This window comes from Lactuca sativa, chromosome 8 (genome assembly GCF_002870075.4).
Source record: "Lactuca sativa cultivar Salinas chromosome 8, Lsat_Salinas_v11, whole genome shotgun sequence".
In the NCBI taxonomy this organism is placed as follows: domain Eukaryota; kingdom Viridiplantae; phylum Streptophyta; class Magnoliopsida; order Asterales; family Asteraceae; genus Lactuca; species Lactuca sativa.
In genome coordinates, this window is record NC_056630.2 from 205570701 (window position 1) to 205580766 (window position 10066).

The 10066-nt window shown below is 35.7% G+C and overlaps 2 protein-coding genes across 3 annotated transcripts; both read left to right on the plus strand.

Annotated features, from left to right (window-relative positions):
• Nucleotides 1-4161: 4161 nt before the first annotated feature.
• LOC111915290 (late blight resistance protein R1-A) lies at nt 4162-8141 on the plus strand. Of its 2 annotated transcripts, none has more exons than XM_023910961.3 (2): nt 4162-4437; nt 5192-8141. In XM_023910961.3, the coding sequence occupies exons 1-2, from the start codon at nt 4340-4342 to the stop codon at nt 7869-7871; spliced, it is 2778 nt and encodes a 925-aa protein (XP_023766729.1). In that variant the 5' UTR covers nt 4162-4339; the 3' UTR covers nt 7872-8141. The 2 variants fall into 2 exon arrangements, with proteins under 2 accessions (XP_023766729.1, XP_042753029.1); XM_042897095.2 differs by having other exon boundaries at nt 4162-4396.
• A 583-nt stretch (nt 8142-8724) lies between these two features.
• Nucleotides 8725-9704, plus strand: LOC122195458 (uncharacterized). The gene is made up of 2 exons (XM_042897368.1): nt 8725-8795; nt 8852-9704. Exons 1-2 carry the CDS (start codon nt 8725-8727, stop codon nt 9702-9704), a joined length of 924 nt encoding a protein of 307 aa, XP_042753302.1.
• Nucleotides 9705-10066: the final 362 nt, after the last annotated feature.

The following is a 10066-nucleotide window of genomic DNA, read 5'->3' on the forward strand; positions in this document are numbered from 1 at the left end:
TGAAGGCCTACAAGGCAGTCCAGTTAGGCCAAAGGCCCGACGAGCGGTCCTGATATGATGTAGGCCCTACGAGGCGGTCTAGTCATGTCGAAGGCTCGGGAGCTGTCCGAATAGGCTGTAGGCCTTGCGAGGTAGTCCAGTCATGCCGAAGGCTCGGGAGCGGTCCAGATAGGTTGTAGGCCTTGCGAGGCGCTCCAGTCAGGCTGAAGGCTCAGTATGCATGATGTTTTTTGTATATGTGTATATGTTGGGTGTTGGTACATTGGGGGAACTCACTAAGCTTCATGCTTACAGTTTTGGTTTATGGTTTCAGGTACTTTAGTGGATCGTGGCAAGGTGAAGGCATGACCGTACATATCCTCATGTTTTTGGAACTTATGGTTTCTAGGATACCCTGATAACATTATTGTTTTGAAAACTGTGTAAATGATTCCGGTTTTAAATAAAGGTTTTTGGAAATAACGGTTTGTAAACACCTCTTTAATAAATGGGTTGTTTTGAAAAGTTTAAATTTTATTGAAATTTTATGGATGTTACAAAGGTTTCATGTTATTACTACATAACAAGTAAGGTAAAGATCAAAACCCTTTTAATATGTAATTTTTGATTTATATATGCTAGATCTGGGGTTTTTTCTTTGTTATTCAAATTTAAATGTTCAACTAGTGAAAAACTTAGATCCAAAGCAATTAGGGTTGCATGAACACATAGGTTTGTTGTTATGCTCATAACCCATCATAAATAACAATGTACTTTAAATCTGAGTAAACTCAAATTAAGATTATATTGATCAACAAGTTCATCTTAATACACTTAAATAATAGTGGTGATACAAATCACTAATGCATGATAATAGTATGCTAGTTATACATTCTTTATGACGAGTTTATAAAGAAAAAGATAAATGAGAAGATAATTGTTGGTTGCCTCACACTAGTTGAGGATTGGTGCAATTGGAATAGGTATAAAATATAAAAATAGTTTGTGACGTTTAAAAAAATGTGATTTATACATTATGTTATTTAAAAAATCTATTTTATTTCCTTGTATGACAAATACGCGTGGGAGAGTTATTTGTGGTCGCGTAGTTACTTTAAGTTGCGAAAGATTTTTAAAAAGCTACATAAGTATGAAATTTGTCTCTTAAGTGGAGAAAAGCACGAAGACTTAGAGTACAATGTGTGTTCTTAGAGATGGAAATTGGACCGAGGAATACCGGGCCCATCTCTATTCTGAATCCTCATTGCAATCCCTATACCCATCGGGGAATATAAATGAATCATTATCCCTATCTGCAATGGGGGATCATGGATTTGTTTTACTATTTTAATATAAAAACTTTTATGAAAATAAAAACTCTATATTTTAATTTTACCAACGTAACTTTAAGATTTTACAAAAACATAAAACATTTATAGATTGCATAAAAACTATAAACAAGTTTTCCACCCAAACATTCATAGATTGCATAAAAACTATTAACATAAAAACACCTTCTCGACTCTCAAAATGGTTCCGTTATGGGATATGTTTAGGTCAAAGAGAAAGCCCTTTGTATAGTTTTCATGCCGATGTAATTATGCGACATGTAGAGTATATGCCCATGTTGCATACGTATAATTATGTGTGTTATACTCAAAATCTTCCATCCCACACGGTACATGTTTCGCATTGCTTAAACGTATTTGATATTACACTTAATATATGTATAAATAAGGGAACATCAATCGGGATCGGTATTGGTTTCGGTTGCACTAAACAAAGATGTATCTTGTAATGTTTTTTCATTTGTTGCTTAAAGATCTTGGCATAAACCAATTAGTATTATCGTGTCATTAACAATGCCGCTAATTTGTTAAGTTGTCAAACTAATAAATATTAGGGGCATAAAAAATAATGATATTTATACCAAAGGTTATTATAGCTAGAGTAGGGATTGTATCCGCATGGACATAGAACAATTGTAAAATACCTATTTGCATAAGGTATAAGGACTTTGACACAAAATGGGGGTTTTTTAAATAACTAAAAAGAAACTAAGATGGCTGATTGCATAAAGTAAAGAGTAAATTACACGAATGGTCCCTATGGTTTAGGGTAATTTGCGTGTTTGGTCCTTAACTTATTTTTTTAACTCGGAAGGTCCCTATTGTTTGTTTTTGTTACGCGTTTGGTCCCTATCTTAGCTAAAAAGACTATTTTGCCCTTGATTTTCTAATTTATTTAAATAAACACACTCCCAACCCCACCTCCTTCACCTTACCTTACCTACACCACCATTTTTTCCTATTTAAATAATAGTATTTTTAGGTAAGATAGGGACCAAGCGCGTAACAAAAACAAACAGCAGGGACCAAACATGTAATAAAGCAAACAATAGGGACCTTCCGAGTTAAAAAAATAAGTTAGGGACCAAACGTGCAAATTACCCCAAACTATAGGGACCATTCGTGTAATTTACTCTAAAGTAAAGCAATGACTGAGATTTTTAAGAAAAACAAATTTTGAGTCAATTCAGGTTCCGTGTTCGATCCGACAGTCGATCGTGAATTGATGTTTAGATAGTTTTTAACTTAAATTTTTACTAAGAAATATTGAGAAATTCTAATATTATTTTACTTGTCAAATTATCTAACTAAAAACAAGCTCTTTAATTACACCTAAATTCACTAACCTTAATCTAGACAAGCTCCTAGATTTTGATTGAAAAGTCGCATTAAATTTCTTACAAGTTTCTCAACAATATACAGTACTTTTCATCACCTCGGAAGCGTAAAAGTATGTGAGTTTATGTTTACAATGTATTAAATCCGAAGTTAAAGCCAATCGTTGTTTGTTACTTGTGTTAATTCATTAGACAATTACAAATCATTACAACTTAACAAACTTTACTCAAATTAAACTAATTCATGCTACCGTTATATGGAAAAATGAATAAATTCAAGCACTATATTAAAACCAAAACATAAATCTCTAGGTAAAATTCAAGTCAAAAACATAATATTACGAACTACAACAGAAAAGGTTGTTAGCCGAGCATGGCTAAAACACAAGTTCAAAGATGTAAGTGATAGAAGATTTAAAAATTAAATGATCAAAATATGATGAACATCCCCAAAACATGTTCTTTAATGTCCAAAATCTCCAAAATTCATCTTGAACGTCCAAAAACCAGATCTGATCGAGATAACGACTTAGGTTGTGTTTATATAGGTTTTAGGAAGCTTGGGCCCCATGTAATGCTTGACTCGATCGAGTCAAAATTGCCCTATGAGTTGACTCGACCGAATCAACCTTCAGGAGGACCAAAATCATTTTTTTTTTTTTTTTTTACTTTTGTTGACTTTATAACGCTTTTGACCCCGACTCGACCGAGACACTTTCAAGGAAAATTTGACTTAGCCAAGTCAAAATTACCGATTTCCGAATCTTCAAAATTTTCGACTTTTACATATAAGCTCCGATCTTTATGAAATTTGAAATGCAACTTCCTAACATCCTATAAAGCACATTTAAACTTCGAACCATCTCAAAAATCATATAAAAGTGTGCAAGTGAACAAATTACATAATAGTCCCGAAATATACAAAATACATGAGATTTAAAGCCAAAATATGAATTAAATGAATGGAATAGATGTGTAAAAGATGAGTTATAACGCATCTAACAATCGTTACCATTCGAATAACCAATGTAGTGCGGCTAAGTGAGTTTTTTCGTGAACAAAATGAAAATCTATTAGATCACATATGATCGGTGGCACCAAAATCGATGATGATGTTTATGAAGCAATGAAGAGGGCTTATAAACATTGGAAGCAAACTTGTAAAATAAAAGGAACTAGTAGGATAACTTGTGTGTTGGAGCGAGTTTGTTAATTATATATTTTCGACACCATCTTTAAACTTTTTATTAGGTAGGGGACAGTTTCTGTAACTTTATGAAACACATGAATGAATTCTATAACTTTGCTTAAACAGTGATACATCTGTAACTTTTTTGAAGTATAGGAACCATTTTACAAAACCTTTATTATGTAGGGACTATTTATGTGATTTTATAGAGGATACGTACCATTTCTATAATGTTTCTATTAAGGAGGGATTTATTATGGACAAAACTCTTTCTTCCTTCAAATATAGACAAAAAAAAATGCACTGGTCTCTCCTAAATACGCCCCAAAATTGAAATTCTTCCTTTACCCTTGACCGTGTTTTTTTTTGCATCAATTTATTTTTATTTTTCTTTTCTTTTTTAAACTGGGGTGTTTGGATTGAATTACAGAAAGGAAGGATTTGACGGGAATGAAGCTGATAGTTGGGTTGTAGAAGCCCTTGACATGCCCAAGGAAAGTGCACATAAAGTGTTTGTAGAAATGCACAAGAGAGAACACGAGGTGAGTATGAGCTCTACAGAAGTCAGCACGAGCTTTCACAGGTTTATCTCCATGGAATTGTTTAAAGTTTGTCTTTGAGGTTCCTTTGGTACTCTGGGGATTGCATGAGAAAATATTTATCGTACACTCTGTTTGCAGGTTTATCTACCCGTAATTATATATATATATATGTGTATATTTACTGTTAATAGTTCCTTTAGTGCTAATTCTCTGGTGCTGTTAAAGCTTTCCTCAATATATGACAAATGATAGGAGAGTAAATTCCCTTTTTTCTTATATATTATTAATAAACATCTTAAATATAATCTATGCTAAAGGTTACATATTTTAATGATAATGCTAGCAATGTTTTTTTTTTTTTTTTTTTTTTTTTTTTTTTTTTGCTTTAGTGACTCTGCAGAAATAGCAATGTACTTTTGTTATTTATATGTTTCTAATAGGATCTTATATTAATATCGATCGTGAAGATATATTAATAATTGTTATAAGTTATAGATTCTGTTTATATTCTAAATTTTTAAGTTTATATATAAAATGCAATAATGGTATGAAGTATTATTTGAAATGGAATGGAGAAAAAAATAATTAAAAAGTGAAAAGTGAAACCTATACTATGCTGTTGGTGGATTGTAGGGACCATAGTCCCATTTTGCAAAAAAGAAAAAGAGCCAACTTATGTGAAAGGCCTCAATTCCATCTCCTTTATGACAAAGAAAATTTAAAAGGGTCCAAATAATTCACAGAATTTGCAAAACTGCTCTCTACTGTTTGTCTTAATTCAAAACTTCAATACAGAATACAACTGTCCTTCAAGAGGGGAAGAAACAAGATGTCATATGCAAATATCCAGATGTTCATGGAAAAGTTGAAGCAGCTGATGTACTGCAATGATATTCCAGTGATCAACAACCCATCAATCATATGTGAAAGGCCTCAATTCCAAATTCTTTATGAAGAGCTTGACTCCACGATCCAAACCATTTTCAACCACGAAGACCAAGATCTACACAACTTTGAAGAAGTGAGAAAAGTGAAGAAAAGATTCAAAGCTGCAGCTGAAGAGGCAGAAGATATCGTCGATGTCTTTCTATCCACTGTCCACTGTAGAAGTAACAGATTTTTCCCTAGATCTGATGTCTTTCAGCCCTCTCTCCACCTTGAGGTTGCTATGAGTTCAATCGAGTCTATCAAGAAAGAGTTCATGACTTTGAGCATCGATAACATGAAGATGGACTCTTCTCTGAGAACTGACAGACTGCAAACGCAATCTTCTGGAACTTCCCACACTAGAAATTCAAGGGGTTCGAAGAAATTATTGGAAAATGTCGTTGTGGGGTTTGATCGTGATGCTGAGATAATAAGGGACAAACTAGTTGAAGATGGAAAGCATCGGGATGTGGTCTCTATTGTTGGTATGGGTGGAATAGGTAAGACTACCCTTGCTAACAAAGTCTTCACTGATCCTTATGTTGTTTATCATTTTCACGTCCGTGGATGGGTCACTGTTTCACAAACATATGACAAGAGGGATCTGTTGATTCAAGTTCTGTCATCCATAGATGATCAATTAGAGCTTGAGAAAGCAACGGACTGTCAACTCCGTGCAATGTTGCACAAACACCTAATGGGTAAGAGATATTTGATTGTTATTGATGATATCTGGAGTATAGAGGCATGGGACAAATCGCAGTTGTTTTTCCCTGATGATAACACTGGAAGTCGAATTCTTCTTACGAGTCGCCTCACTGAAGTTGCTTCACACGCAAAATCACACGGACTCATTCATCAATTACAACATTTGACCGAAGAAGAAAGTTGGAAGTTGTTGTGTGAGAAGGCGTTCCAAGAAGATGAATGTCCTGAATGGTTGATTGAACCTGGAAAGCAAATTGCAAAAAACTGTCATGGATTGCCGCTTTCTGTGGTTGTGATGGCAGGGGTTCTAGCAAAAGAACCAAGGAGTGAAGATGTGTGGCTAAAAATTTCTTGCAGTTTCCATTCATACATTGCTAGTGACGAGAAAGGATGTCTTGAAACAATAGCATTAAGTTACCACCATCTACCTCCTCACTTGAGAGACTGCTTTCTCTATCTTGGAGGGTTTCCAGAAGACTACCCGATCTCCTCACCAAGGTTGCTTTGGTTATGGATGGCTGAGGGATTTATACAAGAAGATGGAAGTCAAAGCTTGAAGGAAATTGCAAACAGTTACCTGATGGATCTAGTTGACAGAAATCTTTTAATCATAAGCAAATGGTATGCTTGGGGTGATGTCAGACGTTGTAAAGTCCATGATCTTGTGAGGCAGGTATGTGTAGAAAAAGGAAAAGAAGAAAATTTCTTCCTGAAAATAGACTCCCCACCATCTAATAATCTTTGTGAGGTAATTACCACATATAAGAAACGCCGTGTGGTTACAAATCAAGAAATGCACATTATGAGTCCGTCTCTTCCGACCACCCCAAGTGTTCAATCACTATTGTGCTTTACTAGGAAAACAACCTTAACCGACATTATCTCAAAGTTTTTCCCCTCCTTTTCACTACTTAGGGTGTTAAGTCTAGAAAAATGTAGATTGCTTTATTTCCCCCCTGGTTTAGCATTACTAGTTCACTTAAGGTACCTCTACATTTGGCTGTCATCATTTCCACCATCAATATGCACTTTATGGAACCTTCAAACCCTCATTGTTAAAACAAGTTCTAGTCCTATGGTTTTACCTAGCAACATATCAAATTTGGTGAATCTGAGGCATCTAAGATGTAATGCAGATCTTTATCTTCCTTCAGTTGGAAAACCATTGAACTTGGAATTTATTACAAAGGTGGAGTTGGGAGATGGGGTAGATAATTTTAAGAAATGTTTTCCCAGGATCAAGGAACTTACATCTACTCTTTACTCCGACAAGGAAAAAGACTTTGAAGTACTCCATTACCTTCAAATCTTGACGTTAATGGGATCAGTTGAGCGAGAATTTCGCAGAGGTGCACCAAACTTGGGAAAGAATCACATTAGAATTGGGTTCCCTGAAACACTGAAAGTACTTACACTTGTAAGGTGTGGTCTACCGTGGAGCGACATGTCAATCATTCAATCATTACCTAATCTTGAGGCTCTCATACTAGAAGACAATGGGTTTGAGGGAACCCTGTGGGAAACAGGTGAGGATCAGTTTCAACGGTTAAAAGTCTTGAGACTTAAGAAGTTAAATATCAAACAATGGAAAGCCTCAAGCATCAACTTTCCATGTCTTGAACGATTACGGGTGGTGAATTGTGTTCATCTTGAAGAGATACCCCTTGAATTAGGGGACATCTCAACGCTCGAGTCTATATACATTTTGAATTGTGATGCTTCTCTTCTCGTATCCCTTCAAAGGATACGAAATGAGCAAGATGATGTGGGAAACTATGAACTGAAGATCAAAGTTGATGGAAGGAAAATGCCCTCTTGTGTATCCAAGCATGACGATTAATACATTTTACTTAATTGTGGAATTGCTATTGATACCATGAATGTTTAGTACATTATTAGTTGGTCTATTTACTACCTAGTACGGTGTCTGTTGGTATTCTTTACCCAAAATTTCAATTTGTTTTTTTCTCTTACCTAGTTGAATCTTTTGTTTAGTCAAAGTTGTCTTAGCTGGGTTAGGCGTGAAAGAATAATGCAACCTGGCAGTATTAGTCTTGTATGAGGGAAAAGATTTGCTCCAACCGAATGAATTAAACATCCTTCCAGAGCACATGTTTCAATTGGCTGTGAGTTTATTCCTGTTGAATGCATTCGTCCTTCCATCATATATATGGATGACTTGTATTCTTGTTTTGATAAACTTGGTATCAAAGCAAGATAGTGTTCTTTTTTTTTCCCCTAAATCGTGAATGCAACTCTTGATATGCAGAAACAAGATGCCACATAATGGATCTTCATTTTCAACAATTTTTTGGATTACAGAAATTCATGATTCAAAACTTAACGCAAACATGCTGGAGTTAATCTTGCAATAAGAGAACTAGCAGAAACATTATAGAAGAATGAAGTGTGTATAGGAACGTTTCTCACACAAAAACTAACACATATTTATTGATTAACTCCACCAATTTTACACCGACACATTTATACAGACACAACATGAAACATTGCAACTCTTGAAGAACCATCTCACCCCTTCAATATTTGACGGTTGAGTTAACTGCTATAATAACATTAAACAAACACGTGTACATTACTTTTTGAATTAGTCTTTCAGTCAAATAGTCATAGCAGATATGTAGGAGCTTATATCTCCACTTTAGTTGTACTTCCCTGTATGTGTATTTAAACTGATGTACCCCTTGTATCTCATAGACAAGAAATTGAAGATATACAATTTCATTCAATATCTCTGTTCTTTATGGTATCAGAGCTTATAACACTTTGATTTTTCTTTGCTGTGGCATCTGTATCTCCAAGCATTCTCAATCTGGCTACTACCACAGCCCCCACCTTGAATTTTCAAATACCACAAATCACTGTGAAACTTGATCGCACCAACTACCCACTTTGGCGCACAAATATTATCGCAGCCCTTGAAGCCTTCGATCTGGAAGATTATGTTCTGAATCCTCAACCACCTACTGAAACAATAACTGTTCCTACTGTTGCAGCCATTCTAGCCACTGATTCTACTCCGGCAGTTGCTGCTGTTCCTGCCACCACAGCACCAAACCCCAAATATGTTGTCTGGAAGAAACGTGATAGGTTTGTCTTATTATGGCTCAAATCCACAATGACGGATCAAGCTCATGCTCTGGTTGCCCGCTCAAACTCTTCTTACACAGCGTGGCAAACTATTGAGACCTTGTATCAAGCTCAAACTAGGGCTTGTCGTATGCAAATAAGAAATCAACTTCAGACTCTTACAAAAGGATCAATGACCATGATGGAATACATTGAAAGGAAAAGGTCATTGGCTGATTCTTTAGCAGAGAACTTACGCCCAGTTCATGAAGAAGACCTAATCAACTACATTCTTCCTGGCCTGGACTCATCTTATGGCAGTTTCATTACTGCTTTTATGATGAAATCTGAAACTCTAACAGTTGATGATCTCATAGGTCTTTTGTTACAGGAAGAAGCTAGACTTGAACAAGATCATGTTCGCCTTGCGTTTGTCCCACAAGCCCCCGCTGCTGCCCTAACTGTAAATCGATCAAATCATCGCTCATCTCACTCCTATGCTGGTCACGGATCAAGTACTCCATCAAATGCTGCTCAAAGGGCGAATTATTCTAATGCAAATCGCAGCTCTGACCAGAGGAGATGACGCCCAATTTGTCAATTATGTACTAAACCTGGTCACGAAGCTATTGACTGTTGGCAAAGGGGAAACCAAACAGATTTTCCATCTAGAAGGCCCAATCCTAAAGCAAACCAGCACCAAGCTTTTTTAGCCCATCAGCACAGCCCATCATCTATTGATCCAGCTTGGTATTTTGATACCAGTGCTACTGATCATGTTTCTCCAGACATTACCAAGCTGAACATAGTTGATTCATACACAGGGGATGAAAAGCTTCAAGTAGGAAATGGTAATCACTTGTCTATTTCTCATGTTGGCTCATCTTCTATATCTCATCTAAAATTGCTAAATGTGTTAATTGTTCCTAACCTTACTAAAAATCTTCT

Excerpts from the sequence above, each read along its gene's own strand:
- LOC122195458 (XM_042897368.1), top strand. The coding sequence starts at position 8,725 with ATGTACCCCTTGTATCTCATAGACAAGAAATTGAAGATATACAATTTC. Across the intron at positions 8,796-8,851 it reads CAATATCTCTGTTCTTTATG|CATTCTCAATCTGGCTACTA; the intron begins GTATCAGAGCTT and ends TGTATCTCCAAG.
- LOC111915290 (XM_023910961.3), top strand. The coding sequence starts at position 4,340 with ATGCCCAAGGAAAGTGCACATAAAGTGTTTGTAGAAATGCACAAGAGA. Across the intron at positions 4,438-5,191 it reads GTCAGCACGAGCTTTCACAG|AATACAACTGTCCTTCAAGA; the intron begins GTTTATCTCCAT and ends ACTTCAATACAG.